We start from the raw sequence: 26,047 nt of genomic DNA, 5'->3' as shown, positions 1-26,047 counted from the left end.
GTTGATCAGCTGTTTGTTCATGAATATGTTTAGTGAACCCCTGTGCCCCCCTTGTCACCACTACCCCCACACACCCCCACTGTATTTCTGTGGAGGTAATAGAGAATGGGAGAAGACAGGTGTGCCATTATGGTGCAGATTAACAAAGAATGCTGGAAGGTTAACACAGACGGGAGTTGGCTTATTTGAGTGCGCCTGCTAGCTCATATTCCCTCTGGTTTACGTTAAAATATGTGTGCATAATACGTGATCTGCATGCCACTTATGATATGTCTGCTTGCTCCTGTCCATATGCTGAATGATATTTGAAATATGCTCACTGGGTGTGTGGATATGTGTGTGTGTGTGCATACCACGGCTTTCTTCCGTCTCCTTGCCCTACCCATGTATGGGCGAGAGCAGCCCCTCACTATCTTCTTGTCTCCGGCTTATCTACTGGCCTGTCTTGAAGTGTTGGTGCAGAAAATAGAACTCTACTCTGTAGGAATATGTTCTCTTACTTTTTCTTTCCCCTGTGTGAAATATGCACTTCAAAATACCACAAGACACAAAAGATAATTCGGTGTGATGTGAGCAATGATGTTGGACGCTTTTAACTGTATTTCACAAGGGCATTTGATCTTTTTTTTTTATAATGAGTTATCTGCATGAGAACACTGTTGGCATCAGTTTGAGACATAAGGATAGAGAAAGATATGGGATCTGTCTGCATACAAATGAAAGTGCAGCTACTGTATCTACAACTATAAATATATTGCAGTGAGCTATGCATGCACACTGGTGTGTATATAGTATTTCTGAGTGGATTTTCCCCACATCTTGCCTTGTACAGTGTGGCTGTTAGTGAGTCTCTCCAGTACCCAGCCTCTCAGCCAGCCTTACACCAGCAAATCAGCCAGCCATGTGGTCTCCCTCTCCACTCTAATTAAACTCGCTGTGGTTCCAAACTCCAACCAGAAAGAAACAACCTCAATGCCAGACTGTCAGCTGCTGCCAATTCCTGTATGTTTGTGTGTGTGTGTGTCAGAGAGAGAAAAAGTGAGAGGGAGAGAGGCATAACCATATTTACCTCTCAGTTAACTCTGTCAAGACATAGTGTAGAAGAGAGTCTGCCAAGGCAGAAGAGGAGCGGTGGGGGAAGAGCAGACAAAGGAGGATCTACAGTTAGGCAACGGTAGACAATCTATTGCAAGAGAGGGAAAGAGGGAGTTTAGTGGATTTAGTAATCTAAGAGAAGAAAGAGAGGAATGCAGGAGAATAGTAATTAACTCTGAATTATTCTATCTCTGAGGGATCAGGCGGATTAATAGGGGCTTTGGTTTGGATTCTGCACCTTTCACTCAGTTTCAGCATGGGATTCCGGTTCCTGTATGTAAACGTGTGTTTGTGTGTGCGCGCATGTATGTGTGCGCATACAGTGTCCGCATGTGTCTCGTTGTGCTCCAGAAGGCTCCGTGTGTCTGTGCCAGTGGGCTTGTGACCATATCTGCCATCCAGCCAGCCAGCCAGCGATTGTGTGTGTATTGATGTGTGACTTTGTACCCCCCACTTACTGAAGTTCATCCAAGCATTATAAGTTAATCCGCCATAATAGGCAAAAAGACAGAAAATAGATGGGGGTGGGAGGTAGGGGAGAAGGAACAGGGGTGGGAGGTGGGGCATCAAAAAGTAGTGAGTGTGTTTCTCTGTGTGTGTAACAGTCTGCTGTGTGTGAGGTATGCCAGGCAGGAGACTACAGATTTAGGGCTAGACAGACCGTTCTAAATCTCCAGCTTATACTCTGTTTTGGGACAGCGAGTGTTGATAGCCCAGGCAGGCAGACAGCTCATGTCGCTCAGATGAAATCATGGCTTTGGTCGCCTCACTATTGCAACTATAAATCTATCCAAATACGATAAGAAAGCATTGATTTAAGAGCAAGGCATGTTTTTTTTACAAATAAATCATTGATGGAGTATGAATAGGTGAGTAAGATAAGCAGAAACCTAGCAGTTTAGCTGAGATATGGAGGTCAATGGTGGCAATTAATTAGCATGGGTTATGGAATGAGCAAAAAACACTTTTGTCCAGGATAGTTTGCTAGGCTAGAAGTCATATATTACTAGAACACAATGAATGAGTTCATCCTTTAGCTGGGGTTTCCCGTATCTCTATACCTCCCACTGAGTGTTGCCACTGTCAACACTGTAGAAGACTGTTTGTCCAAGACAGGAGGGGGTAGAAAGGGGGGAAAGAAGGGGGAGGGATGGAAGGGAGGGGAGGAGGGCCAGAGGGCAGGTGCAGGGGTAATTTTGTGATGGCTGAGGAGTGGAGGTAGGCTTTACCCTGCCTGTCTGGAGGCAGTGACCCATACTGTATACACTGTGCTTTGATTACTCCGTGTCCTCTCTTTCTCTATCTCTTAAGTGTGCCGTTTTTGGGTTTTTTTTTCCACTGTGAATTCAACTGAGATTTCCAAGCTCCTGTTAACATACACTTGAATATGTTTTCAGCAACACACACACATGCTCCTTTTGCGAGCTTTTGTTTCCTCACTCCTGTGCCCTTTTCTTTCTCCTTTGCCCTATCTCTCTGCCAGTGTGTTTACCCCTTCCTCTCTATCCCTCTATCTGTCCCGCACACACGGGCTTAGCCAGCATACTGAGCACGATGGCCTGTTTAAAAAAAAAAATGGAATGAATGGATAAGAAAACAGCAAAGGGATAAGGGATGAAGAGAAAGTGAAAGAAAGGAGGAATGAATCGGCGCATACTCCAGTGGCCTGTTATCTCATTACAGCGGTACCGGCTTGTCACGCCCGGCTGACTGGCCCCCTAAGGAGTGCCCTTGCCCCCTTATAAGACCCCCTTTATTCAGCAAGTGCTCTCGTATTTCAGCTTGGGCACAAAGAAGGGCAATTCTCTCTGGTTTCTGAGCTGTCCACACCAGATTTGTGTATCCTGGCTCTGTCAAGGCACACATTCAAACATACAGCAGGGGCACAGGCACACACACAGAAGCCTTGTTAGTCGCTAGTTATGAAATGATGCTTGCAGATAATGGAGACTAATAGGGAGAGTGGATATCCATTTGTTCCACCATTTTCTCCCTATTCCAACCCTCTTGTATAGTCCCATGTGGGTATTAGAAGAGGGCTTCAAGAGGGAACTGCTGTCAGCTGAAGTGGTGGAAATGGTGTTCCTCTCGCTAGCTTTTCTCTCCCCTCTGCCAAAATGAAGGCTCATTAGAAGTGAAGGGAGAGCTGTCTCTAAATGAGATGGGCAGAGTGCTACTCAGCACTCCTACAGAGCGAGAATGAGAGACAAGAGAGAGGAGGAGAAAGACAGTGATAGAGCACATATCAGAGAGACAGAGGGGGGATGGAGAAAGAGGGATTTTGATTAAGTGGAGCAACAAAAGAAGACACATGAAAAATATACACAACCAAGGCCAGTGGCACCATTTTAATTAATGTATCAGATAAAGGCAAAATTGGAAAATGCACACTACCAACACACTTCACAGGCTAAATCTGAAAACGGAGATTTCATGTTAAAATAAAAGCATTCATGCTAACAATTTCTGGTCGTTTTCATTAAGATCGTCGTCCACACTAAAACTCCAAATCAATAGGAAAACTGCTTCTTCAATCTTTTGCAATGGGCAAACAGCAAAACTGTCATCACAGCCAACATCTGGCAAAGAATGGGACAGTTAGTCTAAACCTTTAAACCTCCTCTCTGTCCCCTCCTGCTCTTCCTGAGAGCTTATTCTGTGTTTTAATACAGTCAAACTCACAATTCAGTTGTTCTCATTGACATATGTTTCTCTTTATGTTGTCAGACAACTGAATGAGCACAAAATAGTGATTTGATTGTGGTTCATACAGTAAATAATACCTAAAAAGTCACATGTAACTCCTGCATTGCTATACTGAGAAGTCATGCAATCACCATTTTAATGATCACAGTCGTCTAACAAAAAACCCCCAAAAAACAACAAAAAACAAACATTAATACAGCTTTTAACCTGTATTGTGTGAGCAGCTATATTGACACTAAAAATGCGTGATCACAGAGAAGTCTGCTGGCCTCTTGGCTTGCATCATCAGCATTCCAAAAGCTGTGTTTTCCTTGCTCACGCTAAAATACGAGACATGCATTTTCAGATTTATCCACTTTTAAGAGTCTTTTAAAAGCTTAGTTTTGCTGTGGAAAACATTAGCTCACTGTGGATGGAAAACCAAATACGGGAGATGAAATGTGTCCAGATAAAGCAGGTTTCAGGTTGAAGTGGTCTTAGGCTAGAATTCCCAAACTGACTTCATCTTCACAAGGCGCAAGATCAGTACAGTAGCATCTTGGTGTTATTTACCCGTTGGCCCTCTGTTCATTCTCATTGTTTATCTCAGCTTGTGGAGTATGTGTGTGTAACCCGTCCACACAGGAACCAGAGCCTTTGTCAGGCCAACAAAACACCTAGGCGCTACAATTCAGCAAGCGATGACTGTTGGGGGGAAAAAGGGTGACAAGAGGGAGGCAGCATGTTTGAGCTGTTGAGATATGAAGGTCAGTCAGGTGTGTTTGTGCGTGTGTTTCACTCTGTAAATACTGTAAATAGGTTACTATAAATAGAACTTGAGACATTCATCCCTAGACTCATCAGTATTAAAATATACATGGCTTGGCAGGACAGCCTGTTTCAGCCTTACAGTGTGTGTGTGTGTGTGTGTGAGAGAGAGAGAGAGAGAGAGAGAGAGAGAGAGAGTGCATTTGGTTGTAAGGTCCAGGGCAGAAATTTGACACACACAGAGAAACATGTTGGCCTGCTTTCACCTCTTCCTCACCTTACAGCTTATCTCAAATCTTATTTCCCCTCTGGAACAAAAGTGTGTGGGTCTGTTTTTTTATCTTGATCAAACACACTGCAAGCTAGTGTATTCTTGAAGACACACACATATACAAACATTGGATGTAATGGACACACTCCAGTGGGGTTTTTATTACAGTAAATGGGCATGAGAGCTACCTTACGCTGGGTATTTATCCTCACAGTGTGCTAGGAAATGACTTGCAGAATGATTTGATTCAAGAATAGAGGGAGAGGGGAAGCGAGAGAGACAGCAGAGGTGGCAGCACTTTGTCCTAACCCTTTTAGCGAGATTAGTTGTAGTCTTAATGTCTTTCCTTTTATTTATACTCTGCGTCAGCCTTTCTCCTCGCTCTCTCTCTCTCTCTCTCTCTCTCTCCTCTCTCACAATCTGTCCTGACTGTAGAAGAGAGACGTGTCAATAAGGTTTAATTTTGAAAATATGAAACCGGAACAAGACAGACTTTTTTGAGTCAAGTATTGAGTCCAATCTAAGTCAAGTGGCAAGTATTTCTGATTTTCCAAAGTCATAAAAAATGCTACAGTAGATAACTCATGTTTTTGTCCTAGGTACTGTAACCTCTGTTAAATGATATCCATTGACATAACAGCAGTGACCCTGTTCTGCTCCGCTAATCTAAAACAACCTGGAGCCTTTGATAAAAACAGAATGGAAGGGCAGTGAATCCTGAGGACATTCTTTCTTATAGACATGCTTCTTTTTTTTCTTTCTTTATTTCTTTGCACCATTGGTATCCCAACATGGACTATAAGGCGATATACCACAAGGATTTTGAAAAAATCCTTGGCACCTGTGTCCACATACAGTCCTTTGATAAACCTGTGTAAATGTTTAGAGCTTTATTCGCTTGTAATGTGGTCAGTTACACCAACAATCACTAACATGTTGCCTTACCAACAAATAATGTGGTCTAACAACAAACGCTGTTAGTAGCATTATAAAAAAATGTAGGATCCATTGTGTTTGGTGCTTAAACCATGCTAGGAAGTCAGAATATCTCAGAAACTCTTAATTTAATTTCTCTTCTCGATCTCTTATGAGTCACCCAACTTTATGGAAATGCAATACTAAATCACCGGGAGTGCTGCTTTAAGAACATTCAGCGCATCAGTGAGATACATCGCTCCCCTTTTGTCAAAATCTAGTCAGTCATGTAAAACCATTTACATGAACACAGTGTTTGGAATATTTGTGCCTTAGTTGTCAATCCCTTGTCATCCATCCATCCATTATCTTTCCAGGGCAGCCCCTTCCCTTATGGGTCCTAAGAGGAATTTATAATATTTATAGCCTCTCTCATCATGAATGCACCTCATTAGGATACCCCATTATCGATGCCAGCGACATTAGCGGCGACATATGCAAGCAGATTGCTTCTGCCAAACACTGCATATCATTCTGGCCCATTAAAGCAAGTCATTTACCTTGATAAATAGGTAGAGGCAGGGGGGAATGGAAAAGATGCACAAGGGACCCTCTTCTTCCCTCACTTCATCTCACTTCTTCTCCTTTGCTCTAATTTTAACTCCTCCATGTATGAGGCTTTCTGTGCACACTTTCGTTTCTCTAGATTTATGCTCATGCCTGCATTTGCATCAGTCTTCTCCTCTTTTCAACCCTCTAGCCTTCTGAACTTCTAGACCAAACTTTGCATCGCACTTCCTAACATCATCCAAGTCAAACCCTTGTTCTTCTCCCCTTTTCTGCCTATCCCTCCATTCCTGCCTGCTCTCTCCTCCTGTATCTAAATTTTATTTTTTGCCAGGGGCTGTGTTTCAAGGAAAGAGGGAATAGCGAGAAAGACTGGGAGAGAGGGGGAAGAAAAGGACAGGGTGTGTTAATTGGAGTGCCTGAGGCGAGAGAAATGGAAGGAAGAGGGAGAAGAGGAAAGGAGGCCTGTATTCGGGGGCCCCGAAACATTAAATATTAACACCTTTTCTCATCTCTGCCCCTTCAGTGACATCCACTGATTGGGTTTTCTCTCAGTCGATCAGGACACACAGACTCTCTCTCCTCTCTCTCCCTTTCACTAAATTGAGACCCCTGAAAATGAAAGGCAGCCAGGAGGAGACATAGTGCGGTAATTGGTGGGACCTCTCTGTTTTGTGCCCTTTGATTTGAAAAGTAATGAAATTCTACTTGATATTTCTATCCTGTCTTGCATGTCATTCACTGCTCAGGCCTTTTTTTTTTTTTTTTTGGTACCACCATGGTATTAAGATCCAAATGTGAGCTCTAATAGGAGCAAGACACTGGCTATTGTCATGCTAACTCATTTTTAATGGAGTCACATATAATGGTACCAGACTGTGTCAGCTAAAAGATATTAGCTTTATAAATGGTCCAGATATTCTGTGTGAGAGATGAGTTCAATTTTACTCAGTTAACTCTAATGGGGAAGGACACTCACTGAATCCTTTGGTTTATCAGTGAGACAATATATCAAAGCTACTTTTTGCAGAAGCACTTGCACAGCAATAAAACAAAAAAAGTCACAAGACTCATGTATTCATGGCTCTATTTATAATCTCTTTATAAGATGTCTTGGCTTTATTTTTTCAACCATCACATTCTGCAGAATGGAGCGGAAGACTGCAACGTCAGCGATGTGAATTCATATTCTGCTTGTGAGCTCGTCTCTTGTTTTTCTTTTCCTTTTTTCTTGTCCTTGTTCCTATCATCTATTCCTGTCCTCATTTTCTTCTCCTGACTCACTAGCTGATGTTCGAAGAGGGCAAACACACCAACTCTCATCGAAGCACCCACACTCCACGCTCAAACACACAAACACACTCATTGACCACGCAGCTCTAAACTCTCATGTTTGAATGGGGTTGACTTCTCACCCTGTTGCCAGGACAACAGGACCGGAGAGGGGGAATCTCCCGCTAGACAAAAGAGTTTGTGAGAGACCGACCTTGTAGCCCACTTCACACTGTTTGTCTTGAGCCCTTAAACTGCTGTGAGATGACACAAAACACACACACACACACACACGCACACACCAGTAAAGCTGTGATTTATCTGTCGCAACTGCACACACTGTGATGTTACCTCTCTGCCCTCCACTCTGTCTGTCTGGCACAACAGACACTGTCATACACAAAGAAATGCACACACGCAGCTTGGCGGGCAGACATCATTTGCCGAGTCATTGAACTGCTATGACTTGGGGTTCTGCCTTTTATTGCATTGAGTAGGATACACAGATGCTAATATTGTTGGGTTTATGGCTGTGGAGAAGACAGATGCGTACCCGGGCTAATTGCTAATAGCCTTATGTTTGACTCAGCTGCATTACGTCAATGTCGAGTCCCTGTGAACATCAAATCTCTTCTAAACTAATGTTCTTGTCTCCTTCCAATCTGTCAACTTCAGTCAAGTCGTGCTTTACATACTATATCAGACATAAAAGAAGAAACAGAATGCAAGGAAGAAGGTTGATATAAAAGCCATAAAAAACATAAAACTGCAGCCTGACGGAGGTGACAAATGGAACTAATATAAAAACTCTAAAGGTCAGAAACAGAACAATAAATGTTACAAGATTCTTATCTAACAAATAATAACAGTTTTTTCCCCCTTACAGTCTCTCCTTTGCCCCATCTCCTCTCTTCCCTCTTTTCTCTTCCCACACAGTAGCTGGTAGGTGGTTTTAGTGCTGATAAATAAGCAAAGTGGTAAAACACATTCTCCTCTGCTAGACTCAGGTGACCTCTACAACCAGCTGCAACCTGAGTGTGTGTGTGTGTGTGTGTTGCCGCAGGGTCCCAGGTGTGGATTTTACTACAACTCAGGTGGTACCTCAGTACAAGCCCAGACAGAAAGACAGACAGGCCCATCCATATCCTGTAATTGCAGTACAAAGGCTCAGCATGAGGCATCTGCACATCCGGGATCAGTCTATCTCACCTTTAATCAAGACCCCCCCGCCTGCCAAACTCATACAGATATCACACGTAACCCTCATAAAACACACAGCAAATCTCTTAAAAACAGGGGCACCAAGCCTTGAAAGATTTTATTGCATTCGACTCCAATTAGAGGCCCAGATACCATCTTTGAAGCACAACAGACCCCTGCTATCGACTTGGAGTTATGGCTGAAGCTTTTGACTGGCCTGTGAACGGTCAGAGTAGATTTATGAGACTGAGTCTGATACCCTGATTGCTGTAATTGGTTCTTTAGAGGGCTGCTGTTCATGTGTTACTGGGCAAAAAAAAGAACCTCTAAAAAGTTTTTTTCTGTGGATTCTTGTGACGTTAATAACAGTTAAACACTGGTTGTTTGACTGATGCATTAATATCTGTGCACACAAGCACCACATGTACTGTACAGGATCACAATTTCTGTGCAACAGGATAGTGAATATTCTGCGCAACTGTTAGTGATGTTTGCAGTGGCACATGATGTTGTGAGACTGGGGCGTGGGTAGTGAGATTTAGGGTGGTGGCCTTTGCAATGTTAGGGATGTGGTTATGTTTCAGTATTAAAGGTGTGTTCAGAAATCAAGCGCAAGTTGAAAAAAAGCAGTATTTAGGTTGTTTTTTTTGCATATAATATCCCACTGTCCCTCTACACTTGCATTGTCTTTCTTTCCTGAATTTCTTTCTGTTATCCTCCCCAATTAATACGGTATTTTAATTATCATCAGAGGAAGCACAAGTCAGTGGTTCCGCCTCAAAAGTCAACACTTAGCAGGACACCAAAGACACCAGTCATGTCAGCTATGCATGGCTCTACAGTAGTATGGAGACACTTGCCATTAGACGTATCCAGGCAGACAGACAGTGAGTGTATACTGTTTCTATTTCTGTCTGGTTTTCACAGCATGTATATGTTTTTTATTTTTTGTCTCCCTGGTTGCCAAATAGTTTTACTTCTACAAACTGCTTGATTCTGCAAGTTCTTGCCAATTGGGAAACTTCCTCTCTCTCTCTCTGTATTCGTCACCCTCTCAGTAGTGTCTCACTGGGCCTGTCTTTCACACTTGCCCTCTCTATGTGGCATTCATTGTTGGTGAGCGTGTGTGTGTGTTAGTGTGTGAGTGTGTGTGTTTTGCAGCAGCTGCTGGTCCTGCGCTGCACCTGTTCTTGTCTCATCAGTCAGGCGTTGACGGACTCCAGGCCTTACATGGACCCACCCTGACACTGGCAGTCTGACCCAGCCTGCTCCCCACCACACACACACACACACACACACAGATACACAGGCACACACACATATATCATACAGTATATATATATATAACCTCAGGTCAATATTCAACTCAAACTGTTAGCTATTTAAACTATGTAAGGGATTTTTTTTTTCATTTTTTTCTCCTGCTTCAACAGAACTGCACTGTAATATTTACAAATCTGAACAACATGAGGTAGTTTTAACCACATTAGCAAAGTAAACACTTAACTGTAAGCACCTACTGACGAGGCTTTTTTTTCTGTTTAGTTTTTTGCCTCATAGCAGGTCCTCTTGGGTAAATTTGTGAGATGGATGGAGTTTGTCTTGCAAAATGAAACTCACTGAGCAAACTAAATTTCCTGAGTAATGCAAAACTCTTCCCATCTAGCACGGCAGGCAGACTAATGTGAGCGTTGAGCGAATGTGAAATGCCCATAAACACAAAGTTTGAATCAGATCCAGTCTGGAACATTAACGTGCTATTATCAGTGCAAGGGAGCTGAGGGCATGCTGCCACACCCTGCTGCCTCATAAACAGACCCTCTGGCCCATGATGATGATGATGATGATGATGATGATGATGATGATGATGACTCCTATGAGTTGGTCACATTGTGTCTGTGGTGACAGAAGCCATCACCACATTTTGTATGTCATGTTGAGCAGCGGTCCTGCCACAGACGTCTCTGATGTAGGAATTAATTTAAGTCTCAGTTGAAAGACTTGATGAATGTGTTGCACATTATGAGGCTCTGTTGTGTTTTTATGTACCCTAGAGTAACTATGCTTACATTCTTTTGCTTTGTGATAGGGAGCAAGAATCATGGCGAACAGAATGTTCTGTGGAGATGCTGGTTCACAAAATATGTCTAGTTTTGAAAATTTTCTTTTTTTTTTTTAACTTGCTTCCTGTTGTTTTTAATGTCAGTAATCTCCACTGGGATTGGAAACTTGCAGCAGTAAACACAAGTAACCCAAGCTGACCAATCACAGTTTTTTGTTGTCTCCACGTGGTATATTTATAGACACTGTAACCCTGAGGAGTAGTAGGTTTTTCGAGGAGGTGCATAGGCGTAACTGCAGAGCCTATCATCAGTAGCTACACTGTTAATTCTTAACAAATACATATAAATTGAGATATCAGCAGTGTTGATTAAAACAGAAAGGGCAACTTGAAGAAGACTGAGAAGTAATTCCAAATATATCGGCAAAGGTGCTGATCAGTGGAAAGTGATGAATAAAAAAGTGAAAATAAATGTCACATCATGACCTTGTGCAGTAGGTGACTCAGTCCGCGTGACATTGAGGCTTTGTCTTCTACAGCAGGACACTGTTTGCTTTGCCAACAGCCAAACACACTAATCCTGTTAGTGGCCAGGATGTTTTGGACCACACACACATTATAACACACACACACCCAAACACACACACATGCACCAACACAGGTACATGCACTTACTGACATTCCTCATCCATCAGTTCCCACGTTCCCCTCTTTTCCTTTACAGCTTCATACTCACCGCATAGATCAAATCTGCTGTACACTCCTCGTCACAGCGTTGGCACTGGTGCACATCTTTATGCTCTGTCTCTGTGACACATGTTGACTGAAATCTAACACACTTCTCATACAACCCCTAGCACCACCATCCAGGTGTATACAGTAGATTTAAATAAAGCTGCGTTACCCGGAATATCCATCACTCCACAGTTGGGTGCTGTTTGGGTTAGCGAGGAGACAAGCAAGTACTATCAATGAAAGGAGGTTCATGGTGGCTTCATAAAGAAGCTTTAATTGACAAATATGGGTGACACTTATGTAGGTGAGGCTGGGTTTACACACATACACAACAGCTTTTTATTCCCTTTCTTTCTCTCACTCTACCCTTTCTTATTTTTTTCTTTGTGCCTTTCTTTTCCTATCTTGCATTCTAATTCTTTCTCCTGTTTCTCTTCCTTTCTTTCAAACACACACATGCGCAGACACACGAGCGAGTTTGTGCACTGGGTATTAAAAAATGCTCTTTGAGAATAGGGGATAAAAAGAGGAGAGTCGGAGAGAGAAAGAGGCTCCTGGTTTGATGTCCAGAATACGACAGTAGGTGAGGGGAGAACAAGAGAGGAAAAGAGGACAGGAGAGAGGATCCAGCTGGTTCTTTTCATAATGAGGGGGCACCCGCTTGTGTATGTGTGTGTGTGTGTGTGTGTGTGTGAGAGAGAGAGAGAGAGAGAGAGAAAGAGTGAAAGGGAAATGAAAAAGGCAGAGAGAAGAGTAAATGAAAAAGGCGCAAGGAGACAGACACAGAGAGAGTATTGAAGATGGTTTCACATTAACTTTTCAGTAGATGTGGGACTGACACAACTCTCTGGGTCTCCTCCACTCTGCCATGCTGCTTTTGACTGCAGACTTCGATCTTTTTTTTTTTTTTTTTTTACACACACTGTACTTAACCATAGCTTTTTGGGGTGGTTCATTTGCTCATAAATATCACATGCATAATAGATATACTGGAAGAGTGTATGTGTGTGTGTGTGTGCGTGCGAGTGCATACAGGTCACAGCCTGACCGTCTCGTTCCCATCTGTCTTTCTACCCAGTCACACACCCCATCACACACCACCTCACACACACTTTCTCTCTCTTTGGCTAAATCCGATTATCTGGCCTGCGTCAGCTAACGAGACCCCCATGCAGCTAGTCGCCCACTCCAACACCCCCCGCCCCCTCTCTCTTTTTCTTTCTTTCTCTCTCTCACTCATTCAAACACGCACACACACACACATACACACACACATACACATACACAGTGACAGCCAACAGCCTGTGTCTCTAAATACACAAGCGCTGCTCCAGGCTCAGACTGGACAGAGGACTCCCTAATTATGCTTTAATTGCCCTGCTCTGTCTGTCCAGCTGCCTCATGTGTGAAACACAGAACAGCGGCCTGATTGATCACTTTGGACCAAAAACATATTGTGGATGACACCAATAGATGTGTGTGAGAGAGAGAAAAGAGTGGGAATGAGACAAAAAAATAAATAAAAATGAGAGATAGAGAGGGACTCTGTTGACATACTTCACATTTACAGCCTGTAACATTGCTTAACCAGCCTCTCATTAGCCACCCAGCTACTGGGTCTGTCATACGGTCAGATACCATTTAACTGATAAGAACACAGATACCAAAACATCCAAACATCCTCAGATCATCATCCTAGACAGTCTTGACTGATAGTATGTGACTATTATTATCTCATAAAAGATAAAATAGAAACTTGTAGCAGCATTAAAAGCTAGGGTTCAGCAATTGTTATTATTTTCCGTTATGTCTGGCAAATTTCTGAAAAACGTGCACAAAATAAGACACAAGAATAACTCATAGCTGCGTCTGTGGAAAGTGAATGTCATCAGTATTGTGTCACTTGCACAACTAAGAATCAGAAGACAACAGATGAAATCACGATTACACATTTGAAACACAATCAGCTGCGCTAAGCTAATATTTCTTTTGTTAGTCATCTTTTGAAATATAAAAATCTGCAGGCCTTGGAACAAAAAGCAAAAAACTTTGTTATTCAACATTTTGTCTTTTATTTTCATATTGTTTGTTACCTAGTTTTGTCTTTTTATTAGATTTTTTTTCATACGCCATTGATACCATGTTATTCATTCATTTTGCTAAGTAACAGAATATTCCTCTAATGTTATAGATACAGTAATTTACCAGAGAGTATGAAAAGGTGCAGACACTAGCCACCTCTCCCCTTATTGATTGTTTTTTTTTCTTATACTTGCATTATGTTTACATAAATATGTAGCCATTCACAGGTTTGCGCAGACAGTAAAAACCTACAGACTCAGATGCTGACATTGCTATGGTAACCAGTAATGTTGGAGTAACTTCTCCAGTGTGCTCAAATGAATTTCTCACAGAGTTTAAAAGCTTACCTTGGAGTTAACGTGTGTTTTTCAAAAACCAAATTAGTTGAGTAACCGAGTTAAGACTCTGGCTCTCTATGCATGTGCCAGTAAGTCACTTGATTTAATGTGGTATGTGTAAGAGTGTGTATTTTTCCCATGCACCACTTAACAGGACTCTTAAATCCTGAGTGCTGCCTAAAAGCACAGCTCATCGTTTACTCACACATTCTTGGACATTTGCTTGTCTGGCTTGCTGTTTGTGTTGGCGCAGAAACAGAGGAGGATTTTCGTTCAGGCTACATCCCTCTTACAAATTTAGAACATGAGACTCGGTTTGTAAAACTAATGTTGGTTCACTTGAGAGCTACTGAACAAAATATTCAGAGAGTGAGAGGAAGGGATGTTGCATAGGGATGAAGTGAGCAAAAAAAAAAGGACATGACGAAAAGAAAAAGCGGCATAAAAAAGAGCCATGGGAAGTGAAAAAGTAAAGTAAGAGGAAGTGAAAGAATACAGCGGGGGAAAGAGACATGAGATCTTTTCATCAAATGTCAACGCTTGCATGAACTTTGACCCTGTGTGCTTCCTGGGTCGTGGTGAATCATAACGTCTGACTCTGCCTGTTGGAATGTCACACATACAAGCTCTTTTTTCCAATATACATGCACACACACATCGTTGAGCGACCTCAGTGTGTATTTTTGACAGCTCTCCTTATTATTTTCTCTATAAGTGCTCTCTGCCTTCTTATTTTCACCTTCCTTCCTTCCTTCCTTCGTTCCCTCCTTTTCATCCTCACAGTGGAGCGATAACAAGGAGGCCATGCCTCAGCTCCTCTCATCTCATCTTTAAGACATTTTGAGCAAACACTCTTTCATCATCCCCTGTCTGCATTTCTCTGCCCTGTTATTAAAACTAGCCTGTCAAACAACTATGATTCCCAGAAGTCCATCCTCCCCACTCTCACAACAAAATAAATTATTCAAGTGTAGATTTTGTAGTCCAGTAATGGATGATATCATTCATTTATGTTATTATACAGAATACAGGGCTGGGTTGTTCATTAGTAACATGTATGTTCAGAATGTGAATATTAAGTTGAGTCTAGATTTCTTGCTTTTAATGATACTCAACTCTGTGTTTAGGTTTTTGGGGAATGTTGTTGAGTGGTTGTTTACTGTAGCAATTCACTGATGCATATATTATTTACAATGCATACACATTTTTCTATTTGTAGTTTTTATATGAAAGTATTTTATCATACAGTAAATATGGCTCCATTCCCATAATCAGCTAAGTATGCTTGGCAAGCACTATCTTTCATGTAGGCACATGCATACTAAATTGCATGATTACTAATTTACTAATTTACTATGAAATATGCAGTCCATATGTTGATTACTTACTTTATTTATTTGATAGTCAAAGATTGGAAAATGCATTTGGCAGTTTAACCCCAGCTCCTTAAAACAACATTGTCCTTTTCTTTGCAGTTGTCATGTGTTTCTACACACTCACAACACACACTCCCTCTCCTATACGATTTATGATGATTTATGACACTGTATGCACTGCACTGCAGTTCATTAGCAGAAATGGAGCTCCATCACTTCATCCAATTCTCCATCCTTTCCCTCCATCTCTGTAATGCAATCTGCTTGTGACATAGTTTCTCTATTGTTAGATGTAGAGAGAGCTATGGTGTTCCCTATCCCCACAGGAACCAGTTCAGGTCCAGCCCATGCCCTAGCTGGGTATTCTCCCATTGAGATCTGGGACACTGTGCGCATCCTAATGTTTCTACTGAATGGAGAACACTGACAGCGCCGGTCACAAGGACCTTCCAGCTCCCCTCGGTGTCCCTTAACAGATTTTAACACTTTTCATTCACCTTTAAGGGAAAACTCCAGTAGACTGAAGAGGTGGCTTTGAAAAGTTGGTAGCTTGCTCCTTTGTGGAGAATGGTTGAATGTAGTTTATTTGGATTAAAGAAGCTACAAAATACTCTAACAGACACCCAGAGTCATGACAGAAAAAATATCAAAATATATACACATAAACCTCCAAAACAAACCTTTTGCTAACAAATCACTAACTTAACTGCTGATTTATAATTCTGAACAGAAATTTGAAGATATGCATCTAATCCCATATATTTTTGGTGGAGTATTCCTTTGATATGTCAGGACTCCACCTGTTTTTCTGCTCTGAAAAAAAGAATTCTTTGCTGTAGAGAATTTGCGGTATTCTGTGTCAAGGGTGAGATACAGTATAAGCCTGTGTGTATGTATACATGTGTGGTCCATGCGATTACCCTCTGGCATCACTCCGGTGTCAGTTGTCATCTCTGGAACTTTACAACTGTGCATCCGTTTGCTGTATTGTGTGGGTGTACATTGCATGCATGAATGTGTGTCTGTGTACACTACATGTGTTTCCAGCGAGGGAGGCGCTGTCCTTAAAAACGTGGGGTAATCACAAACCAAGGCCTCTCGTTGCCACTTGTGTATGTGATGTGTGTGTGAGGAGTGATGAGTGCGAACAGCTCAAGGCATTGCAGGAAAAGGCGTGCTCCAGTGCTGATAAAGTCCCACATGGATGCCATAAGACTGTCCCTGGTTCTCATAACGCGGTGTTTGAAGTTCTGAGGGTATTAAACAAACCCATAGGCTTTCAATCTAATACCAAAGAGACAAGTTGTAGTTTTATTATTTGTCTTTCCTTCTGTCTTCGCGGTCTCCTCATTTCCTCCTGTCCTTCTTTGAGACGCAAAGTACAGTATTTAACTTTATAAAATCCAGTGTTGAACATCACCATTACTATCATGCAATACCAGCCTTTCACGTCATAATGCAGTGTTGTCAATTAGACCATTAGATCTTACTTTAAGTTGTACATATTTACTTTAGTTGTCTAACTTGCGCAGGTAGCCACTACATATATAAGACATGTCCAACTATTTAATATTATGTTTTTGAGTTATTTTTATTTCTAGCAGTTTTTCCTCATGATACACACGGGTACACACAAGTCTTTTAAATTGCTTCCTATTGCTTGTGTCTTTAATTACATTCTTCTTTCTAACGTTGTTTGTGTTTGTGTTTTTCTTTACAGTATGCAGTGGGGCTGTGACTGTGAATGTGAACCCTAAAGTGGAGGTGTTGAAAGATGGCACTGCCAAACTGCCCTGCACATATACTGTCTCGCCGCCATCAAGCAACACTATTGTTGAGTGGTACATTGTAAGTAATATCCAGATATTGATATTCTTTCATATTCAAATATGGCACTGTCAAAATTTTTATTTTTAGATTTGATTTGAGATCGTGGCTTCTTCGATTATTCCTCATGTTTCTCTTGCCCTCTTCCCTTATCTTCTTTTTTCCATCTGTCCATGCAGGAGGAGCAGGGAACCAGGAGGCGCGTGGCTTTCCGCTCCGAGGGTGGCGAGGGAAAAAGCGATGAGGGCACCCTTCTGTCTGGCCGGGTCACCTTTGGAGAGGACTTCACCTTGACCATCACCTCTGTTCAACCCTCCGATGAGCTCGTCTTCTTCTGCCAGGTCACTGCTGGCCCCGCTGGTGTCAAAGATGCTGCCACTATGCTCAAAGTCTTCTGTGAGTCAGCCAGTGGCCTTTGGCCTTTTATAGGACCTCAACATGACCTTTTTAAAGCAACCACTCTGCCCTCTCACCCCCTACTCACTTTCCCAGTTGTTGATGTCTGGAATTTATGACTTGGTTTGTTGCTATCAGTGCTGCTAAAGGTTTGCGGCATTAATGAGATCTGCATGTGTGTTCACGCATACTACTTTCATTTAGAAGAGGCTTAATTGCACTTAATGCATGTAATGCATTTTGCTGATTGCATTTTGCACAAAACACCATGCAAAACCTTATTTTATAAAAATATAGTATCATGAGGTTTTATCTGTCACAATTGTCTACATTTGTCAAGAATAGAGCAGACTTCTGCTAATATTTTTTCATCATGTGCAGGACTTTGGAGCTTTTTTCAATGCCTGGGGTTACTAGTTTCCTTTGATTCCCCAGAGGTCAATTAACCACAATCTAATCACTCTTGACACAATTGATGAATAGTTCAATCACACCTGTCATGTCTCATATATCTCATCTTAATAACGGTCCGAATTTATCACCAAGGCGCCGAGGGCTGACCAGGGTACAGGCCGCTGTGTCCTTGCCCCTCCCACAGCAACCCCTGAGCAGACATCAATCATACTTTTAACGTTTAGTGGCCTCACCGAAATGAATAGGATTCATTTGCATTTTGGATTGTGCGGATCAATCACTCTTAATAGGGAGAATTTAAAGTTGGGAGAATAGTCACACAGAACTTTCTTTACTTAAGATGAAGTTATCCATTAACATTTATGTTCTCTGATGCACCGAGGTTTAAAGCAGTCTCATAAAATAAGCTATTAATTGTGAATGGGCTAGGCTGTTGTGAAGAGCACAGTGTTTCACAATGCCTCAATGAAGTGCTATTTGACAATGGTCTTTTTAAATGCACTTAGTGCCCACAGCCATAAGAAAACACCCTGTCTCACAAATCAGCAATTATTCTTCGTCCATGTTTGACCACTTGACTCAATGGGGGATGAGTTATATTGTGTCTGTCCTGCCTTAACTTAATAGGAGTGAGTTATGAGGTCTCCCGAGGGTTGAGCTGTACCAGTGATAGCCTGGTTTCTCTCTCTAGTGAGGCCCACAGTAGAAAGTAAACCGTGTGTCTGCTAAGCAAAACACGCTATAACAGAGTGAAAACAATCCTGCCACCATTTCTCTGTATTTTTTTCTGCTGTCTTACATCTAATAATAGGCAGTAAAGGAGAGTTCAGAGGGAAAGAAACCTACTTATGACTTATGAACAATTTCTCAAACTGTGCTTACATAAAGTATGGCCACCTGCATTACACAGTATGTAGAAAGGGAATGCCTATAAAAAAAAAACGTGTTTCAGCAGTTTTGTGAGCGGTGTAACAAAAACTACTGAAAACTAAAGTCAAACAACTGAGTGAGCGAGATGGTGAGAGAAATACCCATTTACTGTTTATTTTCATAAGCAGTCGGCAGCTGCAGGGACTGATAGCATGACCTTGCATGTGAACAGGTGGAGCTGGGGAATAAAGCAGAGAAACAAGAGGGAACACTCACACCCGTGGTTGTGTGTGTTAGCCAGAGAGAGGCGGAGTGTGGAGGTTTTTTTTTTGTGATTTGACCCTTATCAGCTCATGTGAACCAGGCCTCAGTGGAATCATGCGAAGCAGGATATTTACTGCTCAACTTAATTAACAAGGTCAGCAGGCATGTGGGTGGGACTGCTTATATGGTAGTGGAGTTTGTGTGTGTTTGTATCTCAGGGTTAAAGTTAAAGGTTTTCCTTCCAGTGAATCATAATGATTTAATAATGTATCCTCCCCCTCCCATATTTTTCTGTCTCAGTTGCTCCGGAGAAGCCAGAACTCAAAAAGCCATCAAGCCAGGCTATTTCTGTGGGAGAGACTTCCAGCTCTGAGGTGTGTGTGCAGTTTTCTACGTGTGTGTGTGTATCCTGTGTGCGAGTGCATTTTTCCTAACACTGCATTTTCTGACACTTATCCTTCCTTTTGTGCATGTATTTGAACATGTGTATCAGATCGGCAGCTGTGTGACAATGAACGGGCATCCTCAACCAAGAATAATCTGGTTCAAAGATGACCAGCCCCTACCCGAGGTCAAGGACAGGAAAGAGAGTACGTGTCCTCTGATTGTTAGAATGACGAGAAAGTATAAACAATGTCCTGATTGAAAACATAGTCTTATTTAACATACCGTATAGAGCAGAGGATAATCTGCACACTCTCTGCAGTCATTCCATTAATTGATCTGGTTAGTAAATCAATCGAATGCACTCAGCTTAACAAATGTCTCTCCTTCCTTCTTCCGTCCCTCCTCTCTGTCAGAGACCTACATGATTCCCTCGGTAGTGAAGGAGGCCTCAGGTCTCTACACCATCAAGAGCACCCTGTACATGCAGCCCACCAAAGCAGACAAGGACTCTGTCTTCCAGTGCACCGTGGAGTACAGCATGCCAGAAGGCCAGATCAAACAGAAGAAGTCTGACAGCACCACCATCAACCTCAACTGTGAGTGAACTGTGAGGGAAGGGGGTGGGGTGACTGTATCCAATTACCTTATTAACGAAGGTCTTCAACCAGTTGTCCTTCAGTTCCCCTTAGATGTTCTGGAGGAATTGCAGGAGGTACATTTGAATTAGTAATAGTATTTTGAATGAAACATTTTAATCATATGGCAGTTTTCTCAATATCGCATTGAAATGGCAGCGATTACACTTTATGATTTCTGAACTTTGCTTTAGCTCTGCAAGCTAACTGCTTCATTATCAGAGAATAGTTTCTTATCAGACCAGTGTGCCAAACCCCTGCTGCACTAAGTGAAAATGATCAAGACCGGACAAATGTAGGATTGAAGAAAAAAAGAAGTCAAGATTTATGCCATTGTGTGTTAGTTGTTCTGTTTTTTTACTTTACTGGTCAATGAGCTGTGATCATACAAGAACGTAAAACACATATACCAGTTGTATAACATGACATGTTATTTAATGTAGGGCTGCAACTATAATTGTTTTCATTGTCAATTAATCTGCCGATTATTTTCTCAATTAATTGTTTCATCTATAAAATGTCAGACAATAGTGAACAAATCCTTATTATAATTCCCCCCGACCCATGGTGCCATCTTCCTTTGTCTTGTTTTGTGACCCACAGTCATAAATACAAAGACATTCAGTTTACCATCGTGTATGACAAAGAAAAGCATCAAATCCTCACATTTGAGAAACCAGAAGTAGCAAATGCTTAAAAATTGAGTAAAATAGCAAATAGTAGCAGCTCAAATTTAATGCCACGAGTATGTGGTGTGGCTTCTCAGTTTTGACATTTGTTCCACAAATAGTTTGAAGATCTCTTTGTTGTTAAAATCTATTTATTTATTTATGTACAAAGCATTGTCAACAAACAGCTCATAGTGTTATGTCTTCACCTCCTGGGCCCATTTTAAAATCTGTAGGCACAAACACCATGTAATGTAATTTTCAGCTAAAGAGATATGATGAGGAAAGGAAAGAGGAGGCACTGGGAAAGTAAAACATCCTCTCTGGAATGCATTGCAATGATATACCATATAACAGTGTAAATGTATCCAAAAGGAGGAATTTTCACCTGTTCCATGTCTGTTCTTGTCCATCTAGATCCTTCAGAGACCGCAACATTTACCCTACTCAACACTGATCCAGTCAAGGAGGGCGATGTTGTCACTATGAAGTGCGAAACTGATGGAAACCCTCAGCCTGAGTTTGACTTCACGAAAGATGTGCGTTTGAATTTCACGTGCATGTTTGTTTGAGAGAGAATTGTTATTCTTTTACTCTATGTACCCCACTTCTTTAAAAAAAATAGTTACTCTCACTAAATCTTGATTCTCTCTCTCTCTCTGCCCATACCTTTTCTTCCACCTCCAGGGCAAACCCCTCAGTGGTCAGGGTGGTCTCCTGACGCTGAAATCTATCAAACGCACAGATGCAGGCATGTACATGTGCAACGCTCTAGATTTCGATAACATCGACGCTGATCTGAGTGGAAAGATCAACCTGAGTGTCCACTGTGAGTAACCCAAAGACACACTCACAGGAACAATTTATCTTCTGTTTGTGTAGTTTCGCCCTTGCAGTAAGCCATTCTTTTCATCAGTAAATCATAGAATTAAAAGGGTTAGAAAGGAATGAGCTTTAATGGAATCCTTTCAGCCGGGCGATACCCAATTCAATTTTTCACAGTTCATCTGTTACTTTAATGTTATCCCAACCACACTCCTTAATTTGATCTTATCACACACATTAAGTGGAGATAGCCTTGAAATAGCATGGAATACATTTAACTTGGGCTTCGAAATGGGCTTAACTTCAGAGTAAGTGCATTAGCTTTGTACTTAAAAAAAATTAAATATTCTGCCTAGTACGGCCGCCTTAAGAGCCTTATTACATGGTTGTTTAAGCGATCAGGAACTGTTTGATTTTAAGTGGCACTTCTTTAGGTTTCGTGTGTCGTCCTCTCCTCTGAATTGCCTTCTCTTCTTCGCCTCTCTCTCTGTCAGACATTGACCCAGTGAGCGTGACCCCGATCAAACCTCAAGTTGTCATGCTTGGAGACAAGGTGGAGTGGCAGTGTAAGACCAAGGCGTCTGCTCAGCATACAGTTCACTGGAAAAAGGTGTGCTCCATCACTCTCTCAACTTGCCTTCCATTCTCCTTGCATGTTAATGGAAAATGGATGTCTGTCTTTGGTCTTTTACTCATCTGTCCACAGAATTCTTTCAGAGCATTCCTAGATAAGAGTAAGTAAGAGTAAGTTTGTAAAAATACAAACCTGACATTATTATGTATTAACAACACTGGCTAGGGGATGTTGAACTTTACTCCAAGAATTCAGTCTCGTCTGGGTCTCCATATTTGGATATTTTGTGATTCTGGTTGAGCTTTGATGCAGTCTTTTTTTTCAGGACAACAGTTTTTTAATTTTTTTATTGCATAAGACAACATTTTCATAATGTGATACAGAACTTACTTAGTTTGCAGCTGCCATACAACACTGTAGCTGTTGGATCTGCTCCCTTTAAAGACAGTTGTGATTCTGCTATACTGGCTGCATTGTGTTGTGTCCAATGGCAGCAACTGGAGAGCAGAAGCTGCTTCTGGTTTGTGAATGAGAAAAAACAGCAACAATACACATTTTGTCTATCTAATGACTCATTTAATAATTAAGCATATAACTGCAAATCCTTTGATTTTTTTAGTTAGTCTAAGATAAGTTAGACATCCACCTGTGCAGGAGACAGCCAAATGCAGTACATTTTGTTTTGTACTGCATATTTTTAGTTTTATAGTAATTATGTGAGTTAAACTTTTAAAACTGTCTGAGTTAAAATGTAGACATGCTAGAGTAGCAACAGCTGAGGGTCATTGATAATTAAAACAATTCATAATTTGTGTGTAGCCAGGAGAAGCACTACTTCTGGCGTCTCTTTTCTGTTACAAACAATGTACATCATGCCATATTTTGACTTTGTTTTCTACAGTAAACATACCAAAGAAAAGAGGATTTGCTTACTCTTATAGTCTATTTGAAGCAGTTCACACTCTGATACTGTAAAACCACAAATCAGTGTGTTGCCATTTTTTTTTGGTTTTGGTATTTTGGTTTTCAGCCCTGGCCCTCCACTTGTCATGTGCACAGTGTTTCTCCGATGTCTGGCCTGTTGTCGAGCTTGTGTATCTATTGTTGTGTCTCCCTGGTGTGATAGAAACTCACCGACTGCTGGTTTTGTGGGTAGAAAACGTGTTTGATCTTAGAAAGAAGGATTGCTATGAGAAGAGGCTGAGAAGAATTGCGAGAGACAGTTTCATCGTTGAGGACTGACTTTGATCTCTTATCACTGTGCTTTGGAACAGTGTGTGTGAAGGTCCTTCTTTTGCTTTCCCAGCATAACAGCGTGCATTCAAACTAGATATTCACAATGCTGTCCTACTCTCATATTCACACACAGAGAGTAAAAAGAAAGAATAAAAGGCTGGTAGTGTGAGTCCAATTGTTTTTATTTCTGGGTGTTTGTTTTCCTCCAGGGCTCTAAGGTACTCTCTCAGAACGGCACTCTGTCAATACAAGACGTTTCCTATGATAAAGCTGGGGAGTACATGTGTGTTGGAGCCGTGCCATCTGTGTCAGGACTGACAGCCGAGTTCAGCGTCAACCTCACTGTCAAAGGTAATTCACTACCTACATACATACCATACATATAAACATAGAAACATGCATTTACTGCATGTACTGACTACCTGAGAAAAAGCTGTTTAGATAATCACATCAGCATCTGTATCATCATATTTCAGTGTACAAACATATGCAGTTATGTGTTTCCTCTACTAAATTTACTCAACTTCCTCCTCCGACAGCAACTTTTAGACATGAGAAGCCTGCTGCTTAGAAGCTGGACAATATATGAGGCTTTACATACTCTATTCAAAGCATCAAATCTTTTTTTTCACCCACACCACCACCACTGCAAACACACAGGATAATGACAATGGCCAGTGTTAGTGTGGGCTGAGTATTGTTTTAGTTAGAGGAAGGAGGTTTTATAAAAGGTGGAAGCAGCTGAGAGATGATGTTGCTTCCCACTCCGTTGATTAGTTTCAGTATAAGATGGAACCAGATTAGTCTGTGTACGTGTTGGGGGTTTTTCCTACACTGTTAGTAGGAAATGTTAACTCGCTTTCCCATTCCCTCTCCAGGAAAGCCGATGATCGAGACTCCAGCTGCTGGAGAGGTGGAAAAGGAAGGAGACATGGTAACTCTGAAGTGCTCGGCTTACGGCTTCCCTGCCCCTCAGTTCACTTGGAAGCCCTCAGGAAAAGAGGTACAAATTTGAAATCACAGCCATGTATTGAAGTTGATACAAAAATACATCAGACAATTACGTCTTCCCTAGTGCACAGGAATCCCTTAGTTAACAAAAGGAAATAGAAGCCATCACTGCTTTCTTAGAAGTGATTGCACGAGTAAAACTATAAAAACACAGTTGAATATGTATGCCAAACAAACAGAGCTATCACTATTAGTGATTTCATTTGGGTCAATATGTGAAGTTTGAGACACCCTTTTTCAAAACATCTGAAGATCTTCTCCTTGGTAGACTGGTAGTTAAACTTCAAAAGCAATAGAAAAGGAGGGAAAGAAACAGCTCATGGGGCTATGGAAAGTAATATTTTATTCTAATATTTCATATTGATGTGATATAGTTGAAAAGAAAATCCCACAAGAAACAGTTTTAAAGAAACTTTTTTAAAGGGGGAATACTGCTTCATAATTGAAATATTACATAAAGTTGATTGAATAAGATAAAACTTTAATGATGCTTCTAAAAAACTGGGTCATTCCAGAAGAAAACAGTGATGTATGCAAGATAAAAGATGAGAGATATTTCAACCTGTGCAACTGGCCATGTTTTAAGAGCTGATTGAGGTGTATGATTGAAAATCAAGGCATGACTAATGGATTATAACATCATTATAGTGCAAAAGTATTTGCTTTCACAATAAAAATATGTAACAATACATTCAAAATATAGACAAGAAACAATGAGGTCTTTTTTTTTGTCCTCCTCACTCTTCCCCTCAACCTTCACTCCTGCCAGTCGGTATCAGTGGAAGGCAACAAGGTGGTGAGCACCGTTACCCTTCAATCCACGGCCGAGGTCATGAAGAACGGGGTGACCTGTGAGGTCTCCAATGAGCACGGAAAAGATAGCAAGACCTTCCTAGTATCCCTCAAAAGAGGTTAGTGTCAGGAGATGACGGCAGCGATGATACTGCTTTCTCCCTCCCTCGATTTATCTTCATGTTTTCCTCAGCATTTGATGATTAGTTACGATACAAAAACATGTTTTTTTGTAGTGAAAAGGTTTGACTTGATTTTTTGAAATTTGAATTGATCTACTTGTGTTGAAGGAATGATGAAGTGATCTCATTCATTGGCTGGTTTCTACAGTCTTTTTTGAAGTCTTTTTTTTTTTTTAGAGTTCAATAATAGACTTAAATGACTGTTTTCTTTTGCTCTTTTACCAGCACCAAAAACTGCAACCTGAATGCCTTTTTCTCTTTTTTTGTTCTCCTCTCTTGCAGCAATTGACAACTCCGCTAACAGAGGTAGAGCCTTCTCCCTCCTCCTCCTCTTCTCCTCCCTCCTTCTCACAGGACTCTTTGTTGTACAGACCCTGTAATTTAGAAATCCCCCCCTCTACCCATCTCCTCCTGCCCCGGCCCCTCCATCACACACACACATACACACACACACACACATAGACACACACCTCCCTCCGCTGTACTGTAATCTTGTATATTTGCCCTCTTACTACCGAACACTGTGGATATTGTATATTGTTCTTCTTCTTCTCTTGTCACCTTTGTATGATGTCTGTCCTATATTTTGTGGATGCTACT

At 41.4% G+C, this 26,047-nt stretch overlaps 1 protein-coding gene across 2 annotated transcripts in view; it reads left to right on the top strand.

Annotated features, from left to right (window-relative positions):
• bcam (basal cell adhesion molecule (Lutheran blood group)) overlaps positions 1 to 26,047 on the top strand; it is a 52,316-nt gene that overhangs the window by 18,521 nt on the left and 7,748 nt on the right. For both annotated transcript variants that reach the window (XM_044359257.1, XM_044359258.1), the window contains exons 2-13: positions 17,087 to 17,214; positions 17,373 to 17,589; positions 19,438 to 19,511; positions 19,631 to 19,727; positions 19,938 to 20,120; positions 21,245 to 21,366; positions 21,515 to 21,656; positions 22,147 to 22,262; positions 23,672 to 23,813; positions 24,341 to 24,465; positions 25,243 to 25,384; positions 25,730 to 25,753. In XM_044359257.1, coding sequence (XP_044215192.1) covers positions 17,087 to 17,214; positions 17,373 to 17,589; positions 19,438 to 19,511; positions 19,631 to 19,727; positions 19,938 to 20,120; positions 21,245 to 21,366; positions 21,515 to 21,656; positions 22,147 to 22,262; positions 23,672 to 23,813; positions 24,341 to 24,465; positions 25,243 to 25,384; positions 25,730 to 25,753 — 1,512 coding nt within the window. The remainder of the gene's footprint in view (positions 1 to 17,086; positions 17,215 to 17,372; positions 17,590 to 19,437; positions 19,512 to 19,630; positions 19,728 to 19,937; positions 20,121 to 21,244; positions 21,367 to 21,514; positions 21,657 to 22,146; positions 22,263 to 23,671; positions 23,814 to 24,340; positions 24,466 to 25,242; positions 25,385 to 25,729; positions 25,754 to 26,047) is intronic.

This window comes from Thunnus albacares, chromosome 8 (assembly GCF_914725855.1).
Source record: "Thunnus albacares chromosome 8, fThuAlb1.1, whole genome shotgun sequence".
In the NCBI taxonomy this organism is placed as follows: Eukaryota; Metazoa; Chordata; class Actinopteri; order Scombriformes; family Scombridae; genus Thunnus; species Thunnus albacares.
This window is presented reverse-complemented; position numbering and strand designations above follow the sequence as displayed.